Raw genomic sequence first — 24,619 nt, 5'->3', positions numbered from 1 at the left:
GGTCGTAAACGTACGCGTAAAATCATCGTTTTAACGGCCCCAAGTTACCTCCTTAAGAGGGTATTTACATTCAGATTCGTCGTTTCTTTCTTTTTCAGCCACCTTTTTCTTACGAAAACAATCTCAATTCCCGGGATCGTTCGATGTATCGTTAAAAATATTTTATTTCCCCAACGAAGGGACGTTCGTTCGATACGGATGCAAATTTGGCGAAGATTCGTCGATCTGGTTCGAGAGAATGCGATAAAAACAAAATCGATAAGTCTCTTTTGAATGCATATTTAATTCTTGAATTTACGGTCTCTGTCGAATGTTTCGAACGAAGTTGAACAAAAATTTATTTCCCTCGTTACGGTAAGAAGACATCGGCTTGTAAACGAACCGAAATCGATAAATATGTGTCGCAGAAGTGCAACAGTAGGCAGTTCTGTAACCGTGCGCGATTCAAAGCTAAAGTTGCATTTTAATGATGCCCCGGAGCGATGCACAAGTTTGCGTTAACGACCGTCTCGTTCGGGTAGCGCATAATTAAGTTCGTATGGACAACGCAGGGTCCCCGAAACGCCTCGAACCTCGCGATGCATTCATCGTGTGCATCCGTGACTGCATTTCCCGGGGGAGGACTGCGTGGAATTTCATGGAACGCGGCATAAACGGTCAACCAGTCATGGTTACTCGAATGTGGAGCGCATAAATCAACGTCGAGTACTCCGTGCTCTCTTTTTAATATCTCGACACTTTATCGAGGACTCGGTACTCGGTTACTCGGTAATTTTCCCAAGGAAATTACACGTTTCGATAAAACAAACAGGGATCATTTTTATCTTTACGTTCGGTTTGATCCGTGCACCGAACGCGTACGTAGCAAATCTTTCAGAGTTATATGTCGATAAAAGAAAAGAAGATCAAGGATACTCGGTAACCCAGAAATTCTCACGGAAAAATAATTCGTCCCGATGATACGAATAACGTTAATTTTCGTAGCGTTAAATCGATCTACGTATGAAACGTCCGCGTGACAAATTGTACGTAAGATTACGCAAGGATAAAAATAAGAAACAAGTATTTTGTACTGTTAACCGGCCACTAAAAACGTCTCGATGTCCTCTGATCGTGGTTAAACGTATTCCAGAGGTCGGAACGATGACTATGGTGGACACGAGACCGGTGTTCCATTTTCTAAAATCACAATTTCGGTAAACAGTAACCTACTTTGTTACGCGTTATTTAATCGCATAACCGGTTCGCCATTTTACAATTTCACCATTTCTGTCTTCCTGAATCACTCGTTTCGCATAAAACTGCCATACGTGCCCACCGAGTGAACGTTTCGTCGAAAATCTTCGAGGCGTAATTCGTGTACGAAAACAAATTACACGAGGAACTCGGCAGGGTATACATTAAAACGTACGTTATGGGTTTATTTCTCGTGCAACAAGATCTCTCGTTCGTGCGAGGGATATCAAATGATTATTCCCGAATATAATTAATTTTACGAACATCTCGGATAGATGGGACGAGCATCGTTGTAAATAAAGCGTTATCTCGAACAATCTGTTTCATCTTTTCGACGTTATCGGTCGAACGTTCGATAATTATACAATTCCTCGTGTACAAGATACGAAAAAGAATCGTTTAATTCGTTGTGTATTTAGTCGGTTAATTTACTCGATAACTCACTTCCGTCAGAAAATAAACAACGATTCGTTGGTATTTTCAGGACCGAATCGTCGAGCACGAAACGCGATGCAGGCGATGAATTAAAACCGAATATATTAATTTTTTATCAAGTTATGTTAATCCCTGGTTCTTTTTTACATCGATCCGGGCATAAATTTCCTCGAGATAGGTGAATTTTCACGCTCGAGGTAAAGTTTTAACGCCCGTACTCGGCGTCCGGGATTCGTCGAGCGACCATAAATGTATTATGCTAACCACATCTTGATAAGCGATCCGTCAGTCGTAAATTATTACACGGTCCCGCGAAATAATGCACTGCGACCTATCTCCTACTGTGCAAAACTGGCTAAACTCGGGACGTATATCATTATTATAGTCTTTGCATTGACAATTCGTACCTCGAAGCGCGCCAAATCGAATACGTATGCGCATAAAATAACGACAAATTTTTATCGCGAGTACTCGATAAAACCTCAGAACGGAATCAAAGTACGGTAACCGCTTTCAGGTAGAGACTTGATAAATGTAAATTAAAAGAAATCAATTTTCTTGAACGCGTATTATTAAAAAAGATTCCCAGTCTTCTTTCTGAACGATTGTTAAGCAATTGTGAAGCGATACAAAGTAACCAAGTATGGAGAATAAATTAACCGAATACTTAATCGTAAGATGGGATATCAACCATTAAGAAACTTGTGTTATTTTAATTTTCATCTTTCAAAAGTATCTCACCATATATATCAGAATATTGAAAAGATTTTGGAATCTTATATCCGAATAAAAGTGACTCGACTTTAATCGACATTTTATGGGGATAAAATTTTTGCTCGTCTCTGATCGACGTTCGTAATTATTTTGTACGAATAATATTCTTACTCGTCTCTGATCAACGTTCGTAATTATTTTGTACGAATAATATTCTTACTCGTCTCTGACCGCCGTAATTTCTATCCAGATACAAATTTCGTTCGTCTCCGATCGACGTTTACCAATCGGCTCTAAAACCTAGCAAACTTTCGCCATCGATGCGCTTCCTCGAGACCAAAGACGGTCATTGTAACACGAACGTCGAACGAGTAACAGGGAACACGAATGGAATCGTAAAGAACGAGGTATCGCGGTGTACATTTAGACAGAAACGAAACGACGAACCAGAATGTATCCGTGGATACACGCGAGCTCGGTGACGAGTGGATATCGTTGCGGAGAGTAATTAAAAGGGGAGAGGAGTGAGCACGTAATCGTTACGGGGAATGTGCGCGTTTTTTTTCAAACGAACTCGAAGCATCCGGCAGTACACTTTTTCTGGAAACGCGCCGCGAATTATTTAGATCCGTTCGTGAGGTACAACGGCAGCCAGAAGCCTCCAAAAAGGGACTTTGGTGAGTCTCGAACCTTAAAAGGAACGCTCGATATTTCGAGGCATTGTCGGCCGAGTCGATACCAGTCCCCGTCATTGAACACCTTGAGTCTCTTGCTCGATGAAGTACTTTTATCATTCAATTTATCAATCTTTTCTGCATCGAACAGTGCACGTGACGTCCCAATTGTTACGTCACATTTCTCGGAATTCGCGATAATTTAAAAAGTACAAAGGATTTGGCGAGAGAGGGTAAAATAAACGAGACTGGTTTCATCGAAGTGTTTAATGTTTCAATATTTTCATACGTTACAAAAGTTTTGTATGTTACAGTATTTTTAGATCCTTCTTTATATCTAAAGAAACTATAACCGACATCTTCTCCTTGCGTTTATAATTTATGCCACGTTCCACGAGTTTATAGAAACTAATTTCAACCGCCCGTTGCAAAGAGCTTGCGTTGAATTACTGGAGAAAGGATATCAAATGAAAATATTGCACAATGTGCAGTTAGCGCTGTCGGCTAATGGAGTGATTCGTATAAAAGCATCATTTAGGGAAAAGCATGCACATGGTGCAACGAACAGGTGTACTTTGTTTTCGAATGGACATTTCCTTGCAAGAAAATTTACAAGCATAGACACCGTTGAAACTATAATAACAACAACGAGATATTAATGTATATTTGAACAGAAATAAATTTTTCTACACTTTAACGGAAAGGGTGATATTTTAATATACATTTTTTTATATCCGCATAATGATTGGAATTTAATGATACTCGATGACTTACAGCGCTACTGCCACTGTCACTGCCACTCCTACTGCCACAGCCATCATTACTATTGTCACTGCAATTGCATTGCCCCTGCTCGGCCTCACTCCAACCAGAGTCCCAGACCCAAATCGATACCCAACCCAAGTTCCAGCATCGGACCCAGCATCAAGCCCAAAACCCTATTATTGACACTACACCTACAACTACGCCTGCCATTGTCTCTGACACGACTCCTGATTTTACCCCTGCCATCGCGACCCCCTATCATTAATATTGGCATTGACACAACCCCTGCCACTTTGCATACATTTGTAAGATTATCGATTTAGTAAAAATAAACTTGTTCGAAATTACGCAATAACTGTCTTATATATAATCCTTGCACCAGATCCATTCCTTTACCTGCTCCCAAAGTTTGCGTATTCCAGCAAAAGTAACGTTAAAAAAGGCGGTGGAGTTTTCAAAAATTTCTGCAACATTCGATTGGCGAAATTTCTCAGAAAGGAAGTCACAATTCTAAGGAGCTACCAAATATCGAATACCTCCAAGGATGTCATGTTCTCCGGATACCAAAGTTTCGAAATCGGCGAAACATTTTAGCAAAAGTTCAGAAATTCATTTGAAATTCCCGCAAAATTCCTATTCGGAAGAGGAGGAAACCGTTCGCCTTTGCAGATTTCTCAATATCTCGATGTTTATTTATCATAATTATTAACAACCATCGTAGGACCATAGTTTAAACAATTATTAACAATGTCCTAGTATAAATAATAGCTTAAAAGCTATCAATTTCTTGAAATATCCGTTTAAATCGTACAAATAAAATCGAAGTAACGGTAAGTCACCTTCGCGAGGGTATAAATAGAACCTCCGGCTGCCGAAAATTTCATTCGCGCGGGAGCGTCCGCGGCGGACGGAGCTCCTGCTCTGGGGGAACTCGACCCTCAGGGCTAGGGTGGTCCGACGCGGAGAAGGGCGGAAACGCGGCGGGCGGAGCTCCTCCTCTGGGGGACCTCAACCCTCAGGGCCAGGGTGGCCCGACGCGGAGGGGGGCGCTACCGCGGAGGACCCGCAGCGGATCTGCGCCGACCAGCGCGAAGGAAGTGTGCGAGAAGGTAGATCGATGTAACTGCAATAAATTTCAATAAAGTAATTAAGTAAACAATAATCAGCATTTTTTTTTCACACTCCCTCCACTCCAAGAATTTCTAACTTTTGCTAAAATTTTTCCGAAAATTCTCAGAAATGACGTCATTTTCGCGAAATTCCGAAAATTCTCAGAAATGACGTCATTTCCAAGAAGTGGCACGATAGGAATACCTCCTCACACATCATGTTCTCCTGATACCAAAGTCTCGAAAACCGTGAAAAATTCCAGTTAAAGTACAGAAACTCGTTTAAAATTCGCGCCTAGAGGAAATTCTTGGAAATGACGTCATTTCCAAGAAGTGGCACGATTGAAATACCTCCTCGCATATCATGTTCTCCTGATACCAAAGTCTGAATTTCGGACAAAAATTTTTGAAAATTTCTGAACTTTGGCTAAAATTTTCGTCAATTTCGAGACTTTGGTATCAGGAGAACATGATGTGCGAGGAGGTATTCCTATCGTGCCACTTCTTGGAAATGACGTCATTTCTGAGAATTTTCGGAATTTCGCGAAAATGACGTCATTTCTGAGAATTTTCGGGATTTCGCGAAAATGACGTCATTTCTGAGAATTTTCGGAAAAATTTTAGCAGAAGTTAGAAATTCGTGGTGTGGAGGGAGTGGAAATAGTGTGGGGAAAAAAAAATGCTAATTATTTTTTATTTAATGAATTTATTGAAATTTATTGGATTCTCAGACTTCCTTCGCGCTGGTCGGCGCAGATCCGCGACGGGTCCTCCGGGAGTGCGCCGCGGTAACGCACCTCTCCGCGTCGTACGACCCTCGCCCGCCGCGGGTCCCCCCTTCTCCGCGACAGGCCACCCTGGCCCTGAGGGTTGTGGTCCCCCAGAGGAGGAGCTCCGCCCGCCGCGTTTCCGCCCTTCTCCGCGTCGGACCACCCTAGCCCTGAGGGTCGAGTTCCCCCAGAGCAGGAGCTCCGTCCGCCGCGGAGGCTCCCGCGCGAATGAAATTTTCGGCAGCCGGAGGTTCTATTTATACCCTCGCGAAGGTGACTTACCATTACTTCGATTTTATTTGTACGATTTAAGCGGATATTTCAAGAAATTGATAGCTTTCAAGCTATTATTTATACTAGGACATTGTTAATAATTGTTTAAACTATGGTCCTACGATGATTGTTAATAATTATGATAAATAAACATCGAGATATTGAGAAATCTGCAAAGGCGAACGGTTTCCTCCTCGCATATCATGTTCTCCTGATACCAAAGCGTCAAAATCAGTGAAAAGTTTTAACAACAGTTCAGAAATTCGTTTGAATTTCCCGTCAAGTTTCAGCTCGCGGAATTTCTTGGAAATGACGTCATTTCCAATAATCCACGGAGTACGAATACCTCCTCGCACGTCATGTTCTCCTGATACCAAAGCGTCAAAATTAGCGAAAAATTTTTGCCAAAGTTAATTTGATATTCCCGTTACGTTTCAATTTATGGAATTTCTTGGAAATGAGTAATTTAGAAAGTGCAAAGGATGTGGGTAAACGAAGGTAAAATAAATAAGACTGTTTTCATTAAAATGTTTAATGTTTCGAACATTTTCGTATGTTACAAAAGTTTTGTCTGTTACAATATTTTATTCTATCTTACATCTAAAGGAGCTTATATCTAACGGAACTATAACTAACATCTTTTCCTTTGACTTATAATTTAATATTACATAGAGGAAATGGAAGCAAAGAGGGGAATGAAGTAAAGCTACTCGTATCATACGTAATAAATTTATTGAAATGTATCGGAGTTACATACAAATTCTTACTTTTCAAAAATGTATTCAGACTTCTATGCGCTTTACAAAAATTTCGTGTTCAATTTCTGCTTATATGTTAAGTAACTAATCTAAATTCGCAGCCAATTAGCTCGGTACTACCCACGACGAATAATTATTGTTCGTCGCGAATAATACCGATTACCAGGTCTCACCACGTGGAGGTTGCTGCGAACGGAGACCCGGAGAGAGATAGATGGAATCAAAGTTCCATCGATCTCCCTCGACACGCGATACAAACGAAGATACTAAACCAAAGAGATGGGAGGAATCAATGTTCCTTCGATCTCCTCGTTTAGTTCTTCCGAGCAATTACATTATGGAAAAATTAGGCAAAATTGGGAAAGACGCGACACGAACCGTGCAGTTTGGTCCTACTAGGTCTATCCCGTTTCTCCTCCGTGGTTCCGATTCCAGAGAAAACGAACGACGCCTACCACTCCCCTAGAGGAGTGCCCCGTTTCTCCATCTTTACGACGAGAGGGTCTTATTTTGGAGGCTTTCGCAGGGACCGGCAAAAATGCCTGCTCCTGTGCTCGCAACATGCCCCCTCTGGAAGCGGACACACCGGAAGAGACGGCGATAGACCGTTCGGACCACCTACACGGCCGGTCACTTGCTTGTGCAACAAGCAGTGGTGACCGGGCTGAGGAACGAGGAAACGAGCAAAATGAAGCTAAAGATTGGATAATTGCTCGGCAGATCACAGCGGCCTTAAAACTAACTTAGTCTAAACTTAAAATTAACCATTCCGCGGTGGATGCCACGAAGCAGTTGTCTTCGTTCTTCTGATATATCTAGCTAAGGTAGCCAAATTAAATTTGTAATAAATATTAAAGGAGTCGAGACATGACCAAAGAATTAATACAGTACATGGTTAAATATAATACAATCATGTAGTAGCAAAGAAAATAAACATGGAAAAACAAGTACGAAGTAAAATCGGAGAATAAATATCGTTGTGCTGGAAAAAATTAAATAATTGAATCTGAAAAAAAATTGGAGAAGAAAAAGTAGAGAATGGTCGCCAGTGCTGACCACTGCCTATCAACGGTCAGCACCGGTTACCAAGAGGTCCAGACGTCGGTCAGCGCAAGTCGAGGTACGATCCGTCCACTTCGGAGCCTCCCGCTGGAATGAAATTTTCGGTAACCAGCACCTCTATTTATACTCCCCTCAGAAGGTGACTTACAGTTACTTCGATTGCCTTTGTTCGATCTAACCGTAAAATTCCTTCGCGAACAACGATTATTTCAACGAAATGATATTTTAAGCCATTATTTATACCTGGACATTGTTAATAACTATCGAAACTATGGTCCTGTGCTGATTGTTAATTATTATGACAAATAAACGTCAAGATATTGCGAAATCTGAGAAGGTCGACGAATTCGATTAATTTTCATTTCAAAGCGCGATTGATATTGATGTTTACGCATATTCCGAACGTTATCCTTACGACACGCATCTTATTTATGCATTATAAATGATTATATAATCTACAGAAATTAATATTGACGGAGATTCGAGGTAAAAGATGGTTTCTGACATGTTTCTTAAACTTTCAATGCATGGAAAGTAACGATTGTTTATTAGATACATTAATTTAACACTTATTCAATTCTTATCATTTACACGCTACCCGTAGAAGTTGCATTTTTTACAAAGAAGTGACAAAATTTACAACCAACATTCACTCCACCGAAAAGCGAAGAATATACCGATATTATATCTAAACATACGTCATAGAAAGCTGTTCAATCAACATCCAAACAGAACTTTTCAATATTGAACCACTCGAACAATGACTAAACAATAATACAAAGCTCTACTGTATTCCACTGTCCCATTTTTACGTTCGATCTCTTTACTAAAACTCTTCTGTAGATGTTCTCCACTACTAATGTACAGTTTCCAGTAAAAAAAAAGTCCTTGTAGAGTTTTCAAAAGCACGTATTCCGTTCGTCTATAAAGCAGCGGGGAATGTTTTTTTCGTTAAATCTTGAAAACGACGTTCCCGTCGCTTCTTCTTACGCTTGTTCGTGCACATCGTTGGCGGGTTTATCTCACGCGTGCCATCGGCTCGATTATCCATAGCATCTGACGCGCGTTGCGTTGATGCACCGCTCGCGACATGCATCGAACGTTGTAATTTATGCCCGCTCGATGAACGCCTCCGTGCGCTCGTAGTTCGTCGGGGAACACGCGGTTGCGGGATTCCCCCCGTAAAAGAATTCCACGCGGTTCTTTTTTCGACCACGGAAGTACATGCATCTCGGACACGCGGCATTGCGCTATAATTTCGCTGCACCACACGTCCGTGAAGTCGAAAGAAAGTCCAAAGACTCTCTGACTTTGATTTTAACGAGCTTTCGCGAAACGATAGCAAACAGATTCCTAGCATTGCGTACGAAACGTTGGACGTGGACGCTGGATAATTTCAAAGATACGGACGATCAAAGTGCCTCTCGATGCACCATAAGTATTACAAATATTACGAATACACGTCACGGTAGATGCAAAGCGAAAAGCATTGGTGATCGATCGTTCAGGATCCTTCGTATCTCGACGATTGAATTTTTCGGATGATAAATTGTACACTGGATTGATCACGAAAAAAGTTTCTCATAGACGTTCGTAAACTCTCCTACTTTGAGAAATTAATTTACAGATCCTACGAACATTCTTCCGAATCTGTTGTAAAATTTTAAAAATATTACACACCTTAAGATTAATTCCCCTTGAAAATCGTACGAAAGTTCCTTCGAGCTTGCAAGAAAAATTTTTAAAACACGACTACCCAATTGCAAAAATTCGTGAACAAACGTTCGACGCGTTGCTCGTGTAAATATTGCAAAAACGTTCGAACGAACGACGTTAAATAAACATCTTCTCGACGATGAAATATATTATACGGCACCACGAGTCCCTCGTAAATTTATTTTCATTTATCAACAGTGACTCCACCTTTGCGCGTCGTCGAACAGAAAGTATCTTCGACGTCGACACGGCCTAAATGGGTTATAAATGATACAGGTGGCAATTTTTTATCGTTCGAAAACCCCGACAGCGATGATTTAGTGCCACGGGACGGTTCCGTGTGAGTTTTTGCGCGAGCGTATTCGAAGTTAGGTGTCGCGAGAGGAGAAGAGATTTCGCGCGACATGCCCGGCAGCGACTCCTCGATCGCGGTGGAACTTTCACTGTTGATTAATTGCTGTTATTAATTCTAGTCGATGGAGGCGTCGGCGGTAACCTTTTCTAATTACAGCAATTTCACAGTCGCGTCCACCGAGTCGCGTAAACTCTGATAAATCGGCGTAATCGTTCGATAATTAATTACGCGAAACGTTTTGCACGCGGTGAATTGAGCGATCATTCTCACGACCTTCGATTACCAGCGACCCTGATCGAAATCCTCGAGTATCAGAAGAATGGTCCTTTTTTCTTCGTTTAATTCCCTAGGGATCTCCGAGATTCGCGATCTCGAAGGTCTCGACATCGAGGACCCTTTGTGGATAAAATTAAGTAGAATCTCGAGGAACTTGCCAGGAAAAATATATTTAACGCCGATTCATTGAACCGTGTATGGAACGGACCAATTTCGACTTGATAAGTATCACTCGCGCGATTAAATTTACAAATTTTCTGAAATTGCAAATATTCTCGAGGACGAGAATGAAATATCGTTCGGGGAAGACGATGGAACATTGTTCTAAGAATTGATCAGATTTTCTCCCAAATGTATACCGTCGAAAAGTATACCGATCCTGAAACGCATTCTTTTCGAAGGCACAATGCACCTTCGATGCGTTTCCTCGTTCTTGACTCTCGTTTCATTTCGAGCTATAAAATCTCCGTGACTTCTTGTTGCCAGAATCGCGAGTGTCGGAATAACGTCGAACGTAAAATGCACGTACTCGAGCTTAGAGTATAATCACCATTGTTACGGAACGTGCACTTATCGTCTTACCGCAAACGTAAAAACGCGCGTTTCGCTCGAGAAGTGAGCATTTTTCGCGTTTGAAATTTTGCACGTAAGAATAACTCGTATAAAAGGAAAAAAAAAATACAGACCACCGTGTAAACGCGTTGTGAAATACCCTGACCTCGAAAAGGACCAAGAACGTCCCGGTACCGAAATTACCCTCCCCGAATCCACGGGTTTGAAATTATTCAAACGCGAGTGAACGTCGCGAAACGCTTTCGGGAAAGAGATACGCGCGAGAACGAAAAAGAAAGAGATCTCGATTCAATCTCGAGCGGAGAACGAGTCTCTTTGTGGTCCTCGTTGGGGAAGTTACGTTAATAATTCGCTACACTTTGTTTCAGAATGCTGTGGGGAAGATGCGTCTTCTAGTTCTCGTCCTGGCGGGCTGCTTGAACGTTCTCGAAATTACTCGTTGTCAAGAGCTTTCGGTCATCAGACACTCCGATGGAGATATTTTCACGCTGGAAGGTAAGAGCGACGATTATAAATCCTCTCGAGAGCTTACTCTCCACCGGGTCGCGGTTTCTCGCAACGTAAATCATCGAGGCTCGAGCTTTGGGATTCCAAGTATCTCGTGTGCCTCCGTTTCTGTTTCTCGCGCGAGTAGAGAGGCGGAGGAAGGGGGCAAGGGGGACGAGATTGCGAATCGTGCGATCGTGACTCGCTGTTTTTCGAGAGAAATCACGCACACGGGACTTCGAGTTGGAAAAAAAAAAGAAAAGAAACGCCGCGCGGAGGATTTCGCGCGTGGACGCCGGTACGCTAAAGGCACCGTGGAAAAACTCGCGCCGGCTGATTAACCATGACATTACGATGTAACGGTTTGACAGCTGTATTTCACCTGGGCCAAATTATACGCGGCGTTTTGCCCGCTCGCGCGAGTTTCCACGTCCGCGAGGCTCAACATCGAGCGTACTCTCTTTCTCGCGTCTGTACAGTTACTCGCCTCGCTCGGTCTTCGAAAACGCTTCGACCCGCGAACGAACAAAACTTTTTTTTCACCGTTTACAATTACGTATCGCATTGTACGTTATCGCTACTGACAATTTCTATCGTCAAGTTCCTAGACACTCGGGAATTATTCGGAACGTTGTCTGTCTCCAATCGTCGTTCGAATCGAATAATTTTTTCACGGAATTTCTGCTTCTAAAGACTTGCGCTTCGTATCGATGTTAACAATAGTGTTACATTTTATATATTTTATGGAGGAAGGTACTTTATTTTGCGAGGAAGGATAATTGAATAGAATTTATAATAGCACGTGTAATAGAAGACAAATATTTGCACGAAGTTATCGTAGTTTCTTTAGTAACACTTATCGAATCGCTACGCGTTCATCAAAATTCCATCAAGAACTTCTACTTGTGTTTGATTCTTTGGGTTCTGCTATCATTTGCTACTATATTTCTCCATCCCTGGAAGAATTCTATCCTATTCCCTCTTCACGCGTATTGTACTTCTTAAATGTTAACGTAAATCCCAAAGTTTACTCGAAGCTTTAAACTATAAAATAAATCGATTTTAAATTACAAATTGTACGAATTCGAACGTTTTCATTTAATTTCTCGACACTGTCCACGTGTTAGCAGGTTCCCCCTAATCCAGGAGGAATTAGCTTCCAGCTGGATTTCCAGCTTCCTGCTATGCATCATCCTGCGCAAGATTAATATGGCGCCTGTCAAATATTATACCCGACTCGGTGGTGTACAGGCTTCCATGGTCGTAAAATATTGAATGAAAATATCAAATTTCAGGTTCCTGCACGGAAGCTTGCACGGTGCTCAGCAGCGGCACGGCCAGTCCCTATATCCGTAGCCCTTCGACAGCGGGGCTCATTCATCCCAACAACACTTGCACCTGCCAGTGCAACTACGGTCTGCCTACCTTCCGCGAGGATCTTCGTATCTGCGTGAATGATATTCACGGTAAGCTTTAATCTTCGTTGCGCCGCGCGCTTTCTATTAGAAATAATCGAGACGTCCAGGAACATTTTTCCAATTCGAGGCAATCGAATCCACGGAGAAAATTCTATTGGGAATAATCTCAATGGACGGATACCTTATCCTCTTGCAATTTAACCACTCGGTGAAAAACTTGGAAAAAGTTTCGGAAATTATATGGTTCTGACAAAGAGTCAGGAATAAATGAGTCGTTTCGACGTGACGGTGAAATTGAAATTACTTAACGTCTGCATCTTACTTGACATTAACCTATCTAATTCCTTTTTAAGGTACTTTTAGAATTACACTGTTCTTATTATTTTTATTGTCGAGATGCGTCGCGAAAGGTAGTTTCCTTGAAAAATATTTGTTTCTCGAGTACGTTGTGCACGGTAGCAGTCAATGCTTGAAATTTTTTAAGTATATTAAAAATTAGCGCGTCCCGTGTTTAAGGAGCACTTAAGAGATTAATATTTTTTAATTGAATCGAAACGGGAATATCGGACCTCGTGATCTCTAGGGGCGGTACTGTACGTCGCGTTTAATGGGTTAATCGAGGCTTCGTTACCGATGCAAGTGTTTTCATAACGATCTCGCAACGCTCGTTGCAAACGATCCTCCCGAGATTGCAAGGTATTCTGCGTGAACAATTGGAATTGTAGCGCGTCGATGGTACGCGCATCGTTACAGCGAGACGGAACATTGCCGATTTACCCATACCGTACGATTATTATCTTTGAGAATCGAGTTTGTAACGGTACAGCATACGTGTACGTTTCATGACAGTTCGTTTCTCCGGCGATCATCCGAATCGTGTTTTAACAGTCGTCTGATATTCGTTCGACGACGAATCCACCGATATTTATCCCCACCAGGGATACACGAGCCGTATTTCTTCGCTATTCCGAGAAAACGTCGCCAAATGTACCGTTCCCGAGCGAATGCGATACGAAGACCACGACTCGGAGAGAAATTAGTCGAATCCAAGATGGAATTATACTTTCTTGGTAATTTCGCTCGTGGTGGGTCGGTAAACAGTTGGAAAATTCTTTTTCTTACTTTCTGCTTTTTTTTTTAATTATAATCCAATTACTTCCCCGCTACGGTGCGTTGTCAACGTAACGTCTTTTAACGCGTGTGGTATTGTAGAATGCTATCGGCTTACATCTTGGTCTCAACGGTAGTTAACGATGCACCGGTAGAAACGCTAATGAGACTTAAACGCGGTTGTTTACGGGGAATATTTTACGAGTGAAATTACACGGGTAGATACAGAAGTTGCGATTCGAGTTTGCGGTGTTACATCGTTGAGAGAACATAACGAAAAGACGCGATTGCTGCTTCGTCAGGAGTGTTAGCGAACATACCGGGAAATTTATTTAATTGCCGCAATCTCTGGGTCGAGACGAACTTTTGTCGTAGATTCGCACCAGCTGCTTTTATTTTTGCTTAAGAAGTACTCGGCTTTGATTAAACATTCCTGACGAAGTCCTCGACTCGAAATAAACATCTCCAAGTCCTCGTCTTTGAGTAGACATTTCTGTCGAAGTCCACGACATTGAATAAAAATTTCTGACGAAGTCCTCGACTCGAAATAAAAATTCCTGCCGAAGTCCTCGACTCGAAATAAACATTTTTAAGACTTCAACTTCGAGTAGAACTTTCTGACGAAGTTCTCGACTTTGAATAACAATTTTCAAGATCTCGATTTCGAGTGGACATTTCTGTCGAAGTCCTCGACTTCGAGTAGACATTTCGGTCGAAGCCCTCGACTTTGAATAAAGCTTCCCGACAAAGTCCTCGACTTGGAATAAAAATTTCCAAGATCTCGACTTCGATCGGACATTTCTGTCCAAGTCCTTCGAATAAAAATTCCGGACAAAGTTCTCGACGCGATATAAAAATTCCCGACGAAACACTCGACTCGAAGTAAGGATTTCCATGTCCTCGACTTCGAGTGGACATTTCTGTCGAAGTCCTCGACTTCGAGTAGACATTTCGGTCGAAGCCCTCGACTTCGAGTAGACATTTCTGTCGAAGTCCTCGACTTCGAATAGAGCTTTACTGACAAAGTCCTCGACTCGATACAAATATTTCCAAGCCCTCGTCTCGCGATAAAAGTTTCGAACGAATCCCGTGGCAACTTTTCTTCCGGTTTCCAGGCTCGGTGTACGCCGTGTTTTCCGTCCTCTCGCGAGCCAAACGAGTAGTTACACTCGCGTACCGTTTTCAATCGAACCGCATCATCGAAAATGATTGCTCCAGCTGTTCAAGCAAATCGTCCTCGTGCCGCACGTTTCTAAGCGACTTCCCCGTAGCAAGAGCAACGCGTTGGGTACTTCATAATCCGCCCGCCTTGATTTAATACGCGCTGGTCGCTGCGAACTCGGGGTCTATTCATCACAACGTGAAACAGTGAATACCTCCGGACAGCCATTCAGTCTCCTGAATTTACCAATTAAACATCGTAATTGATCGACAAACGATTCCAAATAGACGCTTCGAGTTTGATTAACGCGCGCCGTGGAAAGCGCGCGCAAAAATCTCGAAACATCGTTTCGATTGATCGATAGAATCCCGCAGTTATTCTTTCAATCGTAGACGAATTGATCGATTCGCAAGAAGATACACACACGGGATACGTGATTAAATCGACGTAATCGCCTAGTACGGCAAATTGAATTAATTTAAAATTCGAAACGCTTCCCACGGAGGGAATTAACGAACAAGATGCTCTCATTGGTGAATCGCGAATCTTGCCTTCCTCATCGTCGATCGATTCGATTTCGAAATTGCAACACAATGCACCGTATTGCATTATACGATATCTCGTGTGCATTGTACCGGAAGATGAAACTTTTTATCTGAAAATTCGTGACAAAGACAAACTCGTAACACATTTCGTTCGCAAAAGGAATCGAGAATGATAAATAAAGAATATACAATACTTGTGTAAATTAAAATTCTTCGTACCTACGAAACAATTACCTCTTTCGAAAAACCTTTTAAACGCGGGCGCGATTTCTATCGTTTCATCGTTGTTTTTCCGCTCGTGATAATTAGCCACGTGTTTATCGGACAATTGCACAGTCATCGGTGCAAAATTGACAATTAAACGTGACCGTAAAACGACCCGATGTCTATGACGCGTTCAGAAGATAGCGCCCGTGTCGTTAATCCGAATTGCAAATAAAGTATTGCGCACCTATGGCGTGGAGAATCTCTTGTCTCGAAGTCGGAAACGAAAAGTGTCTACCCATTCACGGTTTATCGCTGAGCTAACGTAGCTGTAAATTGCCGATTAACGAGATTTCGCACGGATCTGCCTCTCTCGTCTGCGAAGAATCGAGAGAGAAAAGGAGAGGACGCGGTGAAATATTTTCACTCTGCCACTGGGTGAAGGTTTCGTGACCTTTGTCGACCGTTGCACCGACGCTCCCCATCGATCTCGAATTTCTAGGATCACGAGAATGGCGAAAACACGACGAGAAACCGCTGGACGGTGCGTAGGCGAACGGAGACTTCGATGCACGAACAAGATACCAAGCCGAAAGAAAACTGGGGACACGACTCGGTGATACCCTGTCCCCGATCCAACTCTCGATATCCTAGCTTGGGAAAATCTAGCGAAAAATTTATCTTCGTGTTCCTATCGGTGGTGAAACAAGAATTTTCTGTCGACAATTTCGAGCCACGAAGAACCGATACCCTTCAAGAGAAAATTTATATCGAAGTATGTTAACGGAGGAAGCATCGAGGGTCGTAAAATTTCAAAATTTGCGCGTACTTTTTTTACAATTTCCCCACCATCTCGAATAATGCGTTTAATATTCTACGAAAGGTACAGTACCTTGTTAAAATTTATTATCGACAGTAAGGTCCAAAATTTCTATCGCTCTCTCTTAGAAATAAATTTTTCCTTCTTCAAGAATCATATTTCCTCTACGAAAGGATAACCCTCTATCGAAATTGATCAACTCTACGAAAGATACGATACTCCGTTAATAAGTTTCGTCGACGACGTTTAAAATCGGTCAATTTCTACCATCCTCGTTCAGAAAAAGAAATCTTCCCCCGTTAAAAGTCACACTTCCTTTTGAGCATCGGTAAAAGGTTCAGCGGATCGGATGAACCTTTAACTCCCCGTTGTAAAAGTTCGTAGTTCCTTTATCTCTTCGCTATTTAAGGATAATCCCCTTCGTGGCTGGTCGGAATATTCACCGAGGTTTGCATCGATGGTTGGGTAAAGTTGCATCGTAAGGAGTTGCACAACCGGCGCGTTGCGTACATCAGGCACATGCGTCGGTTGTTTTCCATTACTCATCGTTGCGAGCTGTCCGATCCGAGATAAACGCGAATCGCCTAACGCCAATATCTACCTAACCCATTGAAACCACGGCTTCGATTCTCATTCACCGCATGTTCCTGCGTCGCCCTGACCCTCGCGGGATGACCTTCGTGAGCCAGAGAAATCATCTCGAGTCATTAGCATCGCCGACGTTGTGTGTCCCGAACCGTCTTCCGCGTACCGCGTGGCACGTACTTCCGTTACGACACACGAATCTCTCAATTTTCAACACTCTCGCTCGTAACTGTAAACCACCGCTACCTTTTACCGACGATAAACACTCGCTTACGCGGTTTAATCGCGCCATTGTGAACCCTGGACGAACGAGGGTGTAATTTTCTGCAAAGTGCACCCGAGGACAGGTTCAACGTAGGCCCTCTTTGCGATACTTGACTTTTAACCGTTGTATCTTCGTCCAACAATCCACGTTCGAGGTTAACAGTACCATCGACCCTTCGAGGGATAGTTAAACTCGTGTATTAATACACAACGATGTAAATTAAAAAATCGATTAACCGGGTATTTGATGACTGATATCGCTATGGAACTTGCGTCGAGTTATTTTCATTTTTCCAAGGGTGGAATAATGTTCCTTTTTTTTTTAAATAAAGTACTTAAAGAGTGAGCCATTTTGTAAGCCACTGTGCTCCAAAGTACCTATGTTCAAAGTGTATTACACTTGTGGAACTATTTTCTTTTACGAGTGCAGCGGTGCATTCGATGATTGCATTACTTTTTTCAATGGAAACGCATCCTTTTTTGCCTATAGATCGAGAAATTATAGCTCGGTGGGCAAAAGTACTCGGCGAACGAGCGTATAATTTTCCGTAATGTGTGCTCGAGGAGGACGTTCGACGAAGACTTCTTGCGATTCCAGGTTCGTAGCTGCGGTTGCATTATCAATAGTCCAGGTGTGATCGGCTACGGTGGACCATTCACGACGATTGAAACGTGGACTGACTAACGTTTACGGAGATTGAATGATATTTGAGCAAATCGTGATCTAATCGCTACTTTAAATCGATATAGGCACGACCTATACCAAAGAATGGCAATACTCCATTGGACGTTGCATCTACGCGATGACTATCTTTTCTATGCTGTAACAATTTATCGAATGACCTTTCGAACAAATTCTAAGAATTATCGCGAGGTAAACGAAAGAACATACTTCAAATCGAACAAAGTGCGATGCAATATTCTGTTTTTGTTTTTTAATTGTAGAGCTACAATTTGTTGAAGCACACTTTAGTTTCTAAAACCAAATCGACTGATTGGATCATTGTATTGTATCGAGATTGGTAAAAATGTTCGAAGAGAAAGATGTAGAAGTGCTTGTGTTAAGAGGTGATTCGGAGTGGTTCGTTTTAGGCTCCGATCATCTTGGAATGAATTTAATTAAGTCTATTTAATATACGAGGCTAACGTACACTTCGAAGAAAGCTGCTGAATTCTCGATAATCAGAGAGTCGTGATTCGTCGGCGATACCACAGCCACAAAGCGCGAGCTATGAATAATAATGGAATACCTTCGTGATTTCTGGCCGTTGTGAGATCAGCGCACGTTTCGCGGCGTCTATTAAGCTTCGCCCTGTAATATCGGAATGATCGGATATTGCAACCTGTACAATGATTAGTGATCGTTGCGCGTGTACATCACGATCTAAAATCAATAATTCTACCACGTAGCTGGCGGTGTACAGCCAATCGACGTATCTGTTCGTCTGAAAGTATTCGAATGGAATACAATGGTGTCGGATGATGAGCACGGTCGAACGTGCGATATTTAGGTTAATGATACGTGATCGTGGTCCACGGTGAGATGACTCGTCGCTCGATTTTCCACTCGTGCTTCGATTTATTTTCTAGACGTCGAGGATTGTGTAAAAATTTCGTCGCTTCGTGTGTTCAGATTCTAAGAGTCTTTGGAATAGAAAAGTGGAAGTGCCCACGTTCCAATGAATTTGGGAATTCTAGGTACTCAACTCCAGGGTATTCGAATTCTTCGATGCAAAGTACTTGCGTTCAAAGGAATTTTGAAACGCAAAGTACTCAACTTCAAAGGACTGGAATTCTTCGATGCAAAGTACTCACATTCAAAGGAATTTAGAAATGAAAAGTACTCAAATTCAAAGCACTGGAATTCTCCATTGCAAAGTACTCACATTCAAAGGGACTCGGGAATACAAAGTAACCACATTCCCAGAGATTTAAAAATACAATGTACCCACGTTCAAAGATACTTGGTAACGTGACGTATTCAAGTTCAAAGAACTGGAGAATGCAAAGTACCCACATTCCAATGCAAAATATCCAAGTTTCTACACGAGCAAGGAGTGTACAAAAATCGTTCTTAGGTGCAGTTCGAGAAACTTAATACTCACTTATTATAGACAATCCCATAGAAGATCGTTCATTCGAGATGTAAAAATACGGCATTTCCACTATTCGCTAACAATACTATAGACCTGATGGTTATTCAGCACGGTTGTATTCGCGCAAGAGGAATACGTAGGGATACTTTATTGCAATACGCGATATCCCGCGATCTTTTCGAACCCTTATGGCATCCATACATCGCTTTACATTTGATGTACACCGTGGCGAAAGGATTAATATTCCACCGTGCGGCACTGTAATTTCCATCGTGCATCGTAGAACTGTTCTCCATCATAGCGTTCAATCTTGGCGAGCATCACGCTTGGTAATAAATACAATACATTAAATCAAAAAGTAATTCTCCAAAAGAAATTCGCTAAAAACGCGCTGGTAACGTCATTTAACCGCCTCCAATCCTTTTAACACACCGTTGCGTCAATTTGCTCGCGAGCAGTTATCGATTATGCATACCATTTCCTTGGTATGCAGTTTTCGTGCCCGCGTGCATCGTGCACAGCGTCGCTCGACAACGAGATATTCGCACAATGCTGATCGAAATCACGATCGCCTTCGACTTGCATCCAAGAGTGCACCTGACCGTTCCACGACTTGAAAATAACCATTCGATACCTGCTACCACATTTTCATACGTCACGTACATGTATACAGGGTGAGTCGATAAGGTCTGCTATCCATTGAAATACCCGGTTATCCATCGATTAGATCGAAAAACCTTTTATTCGAAATACAAAGAGAGCCCACTGAGCATATATCTTTTTGATTTTTTGACTAATTTCAAAGATATCGAGATGATGTTGAGTTTTTACTCTTTGTAAATATATTCAGAACTTGGTGAATATAACTTTACCTGTTCGTCTTTAATTCAATTTTTTCTTATTGCGTGCTTAATTTTTGTATAATCGTTCGAAGAAACTTTATCGAATATTTACGACCAAGGAGTTGACGCTTGTTTAAATTTAAAAATGAAAATATTAAATATATCTATAATTCTCCCATAGGATGCATCCGACTCGTTGACCCCTCTGGCCATTCGATGCAACGAAGTAACGATTTCGTTTCGAATTATCCCCGATAAAACGATGCAAACAATTTATCACGTCTTCTTCCTCAACGAGCTGTTGTTAACAGTAGGAGTCCCGTTGCAGGCACCTTGTTTCAAGACGTTGGCAATTTTTTCTCACCGTACCATCACTACTTTGGTTATCAACTTTTCACAATTGGGGCCCACCTCACGTGAGTCCCAACATCCGTACCAGTGTGGCGCATTTCGTTACCGAGACCGTAGAACTTCGTAAACGGTTGTAAATAACTACAGTGTAGAATCTTCTTTGAAAGTAATTGCATCATTTACTCAGACGTAGTGGCTGCGTTTATCCCTTCCCTAGGTATTACGAAAGTCAGAACTTACAGTTTCATAATTGTCTCCGTGTATATATGTGGTATGAGCTCGGTTCCTTCTAAGAGTTCATCCTGGAAGGTCACGGAGAATCCACCTCATAACTCGGCCTCCCCTTATTTCCGGGCTCTCACGAACGACTCCGGTAATAATGCAATCGCGCAAACCCTAAGCGTTGTGTATAACTTGTTTCCATTTTGTAAATGTGTAACTTAATTTAGCAACGATCCACGGGGCGGAACGGAGCTCCACGCGTATTGCACATTTCTCGAGAGGACTCGCGCAAGATGCATCTTTTTCTTAATTTCAATTCGATGAATTTCATCTTTTGCTAAATTTTAATTCGACGAATTTCATCTTTTGCTAAATTTTAATTCGACGAATTTCACCTTTGGCTAAATTTTAATTCGACGAAATTCATCTTTGGCTAATTTTTAATTCGACGAATTTCATTTTTTGCTAAATTTTAATTCAACGAAATTCATCTCTTAAATTTTGACTCAACCAGAAGCATTCTTTTCTAGATTTGAATTCAAACTGAAGCTTCGTCCAAATTTTAATTCAGCCAGAAACATTCTTTCCCAGATTTTGATTCAACGATCCTTTCTTGGATTTTTATTTAACCAGAGCATCTTTTCCTAGATTCCTATTGAACGAGAAGCACCTTTTTCTAAATTATCATATAAGAAAAAGCATTCCTTTCTACGTTTCGATTCCATCGAGAAGCATTTGTTCCAGGCTTCGATTAACCAAGAAGCATTCTTCTCTAGATTTCCATCATTAATAATTTATTTAATTGCCAAGCGACATTATCATTGTGCCGATGAATTTCGAAGGAACCCGCGTTCCAGTTTCCCTCGGATAATAGGTAATCACCTGAGCTTCACCTGCCGGTTGAATGGATTCGTAAAAGGCTCCATAGAATTCCCCATGGTCGTCCCGTTATTAATTCCATTAATATTAAATTATCGTTCGAACGATCGTTTTAAAGTTAACTAACAAACCACTTGTACCGGGCACCGGAATAACATTGGCCGCTTAATGAAAATTCAGCTACGACTTGTTGAGAATGTTAAGCAACTCCTATTGTTCCCAGCGCTACAACCATGACCCTAATCCCCTTAAGACCTATAAACTTCGCGGTGTAGAGATATCACCTGGTCATGACCGTCCACGCAATCCCGATATTAATTACAACGAGCTGCGTGCCTCGCATAGTGTACACGTGCGCGCATTAGTCATATCAATGGCGCGGGGAAAAAATTGTTTGTTCGACGGGTCAGGGTTCGATCCTCGTTTTCTATTAACATCCACGCTCAACCGGGACCTCTTCCACGGCTGCGTTACAACGTAATTTTACACGATGCGTGTACAAATTTTTTAAATTGATCTTTTTCTTTCTCGGAGTACACTTAGAATACTCCTCGATTCAAAATAAATGAAAGAAAAAAAGTAATTACGAAGGAACCTCTGGAAAAAAAATTGGTTCTTCGAGTTCTTCTATCATAAATTTCTAATCATTTCGGGCAATTGTTTAAACCTTTCGAAGCGACAGTTACTATGTATAGAAAAATTGTTTTCAAATTTTGTGAAAATCGTTAATATTTTTTCTAACGAAAAGTACATTTAGCAGTGTCTGAGTCGATCGTGACCTTCGAACGACCTTGAACACAATAGGTGCGATTTAAACGACAATCCTCGACCGAGACACCCTGTATACTATATCTTTGGAAACACGTTTATTCCCTCGAGGTAGTTTATCATACATTTTGCACGGTCCCGAGCTGTTCGGGCCGCTCTTTGGATTTATGTCGTATTTTTGTCCAAGTGATTCAGTTTCTGCGCGTTCGTTTAATTCTTCGCCATAAATTACCAGAAACTACGAAAGGAGATGAAAAAGAAACTCGTCGAACGAGATCGTTTTTTCGTAATTGGATGACTTTGGGCCCCGGAGCCGATGTTTCGCATAATTAAGAACGGTGCAGGATTCGATCGAGCTCGTTATTTATATCGACCAACGCGATATGCAAATTGTTGAACGAAAGACGGAAACCATCGCCGAATCGGGGATATTCTGACGTATTAAGGAAGTCGGGAATCCTAATGAATGACTGATTTTGTTCTCGATTTTATCGCAACAAATTGGTTTTCGCGAATTTACATTGGTCGCCGCTATCGATTAATCAGTCCGCGACTGTAAATAAACGGACGTCGCATTAATAAATAATTAACACCGTTCTCCGTGCCGCGTGACGTTCGCACGTACCGTTACTTAGTAGCACGAATTGATAAATTAAATCCCCTGTATGAAACATTTCAATAATCTCGCCCGATAAAACCGACTGTTGTACGGTTTATGCAAATATATCGAGTTGCTTGTAAAAATGATTTCTCGTTGTAAATAACGTATCCTTACGTTCGACTTTCGATCGTCACATTTTCAATCCCCTGGAATAAAAACAGTGTATCTATATCGACGAGTGATCTCATGTATATCTATATCAATTAAACTTTACATCGATACAAATATTAACACAAGTAAACCACCTAAATTGAATTCAAAATTTACCTTGAACAACGAATTGAAATTTGTTCGTCGCGAATGATGAGAAAATTTCGAAGATCCTCTAGATGGTGTTCCATTTTTCTTATTTCAAAGTCACCTCTAACTTTTTACACACAATCGATCGCATGGAGAACAATGAATACAATTATATACGCAAAACGTATCGAGTATATTCGTATCCGTGATTGATTCCCGATGTGTAAAAACAAGAGTGTCGTTTAACGTTTCCGCGAGGAGCTCTCAACGAAGCGCGATCGGGTACGTCGTCGTTCGACTTTCTCGCGGCGCGAAGAGAGCTCGAAGTTAAATTTCGGGGCCGTGGAGGAAGAAGCCACCGAGCGAATCGCGAAACCATCTCACTTTCATCGTGCGGCCACCGCTAGGCGAAGCTTCGATACAAATCCTCCTTCTCGTTAAAGAGCCCACCGAACGACACGATTTACGATAATCGACAGTGGAGAGCAATTAACGCTGGCAGCTCTCTTCGCGGTGTCCCCGTTTACTCTAAGGTGTATTCAGCTTCGGCTACTTGCGCGCGTTCTACGATCGGCCGTGGATAACAAGTCGTTGATTAACGATCGGCGAGCTCCCTCGACCTCGTGAAACGAGTCAACGGGACGATCCGCGCCGATGAACCCTGACCTTCGTCGAACAACGATGAATCCTCGAAACCGAGCGTGCCTCCTCGCTACGTGATAGATAGTGTCACCGTTGAACAGGAATTATGGGCACCGGTCTACCGATAACCACCGATACACGCCAACTTCTACCTAGTCGAACGGTTCCACGGTTTATTTACCACGAATGCTCGAGCGTTTAACACCGTCCGAAAGTTTGGTTAATGGTAGAGGATGTCGAAAAACGTCGGAACGGAGTCCGTGACGAGTGACAAACTAAGATTTCAGTGATTGGAGAGTCTCTCGAGGTAGACCTCTTGGGAAGCTCTCGTTTTTGGAACTTGTTGTCTGTGACGAGTGACAGACTTTGAGATTTCAATGACAAGAGTTTTTCTCGAGGTAGACCTTTTGAGATCTCATTTTTAGAACTTGTCTGTGACGAGTGACAGACTTTGAGATTTTAATGACAAGAGTTTCTCTCAAGGTAGACCTTTTGAGAAGATCTCATTTTTGGAATTTGTCTGCGACAAGTAACCGACTCTGAGATTTCAGTTAGTCTCTCTCTGAAAATAAACTTCTTGGGAATCGATGGTCCAATTGTTGGAGTTC

At 41.9% G+C, this 24,619-nt stretch overlaps 1 protein-coding gene across 1 annotated transcript in view; it reads left to right on the top strand.

Moving 5' to 3' along the window:
• Positions 1-24,619, top strand: part of Sha (shavenoid) — a 128,157-nt gene that overhangs the window by 87,546 nt on the left and 15,992 nt on the right. The window contains exons 5-6 of the mRNA XM_076316020.1: positions 11,085-11,211; positions 12,498-12,668. Of these exons, the coding sequence (XP_076172135.1) occupies positions 11,085-11,211; positions 12,498-12,668 (298 nt within the window). The remainder of the gene's footprint in view (positions 1-11,084; positions 11,212-12,497; positions 12,669-24,619) is intronic.

The sequence above is a fragment of the Ptiloglossa arizonensis genome, chromosome 7, assembly GCF_051014685.1.
Source record: "Ptiloglossa arizonensis isolate GNS036 chromosome 7, iyPtiAriz1_principal, whole genome shotgun sequence".
In the NCBI taxonomy this organism is placed as follows: Eukaryota; Metazoa; Arthropoda; class Insecta; order Hymenoptera; family Colletidae; genus Ptiloglossa; species Ptiloglossa arizonensis.
The sequence above is the reverse complement of the archived record's forward strand: the minus strand, read 5'-3'. Positions and strand labels throughout refer to the sequence as shown.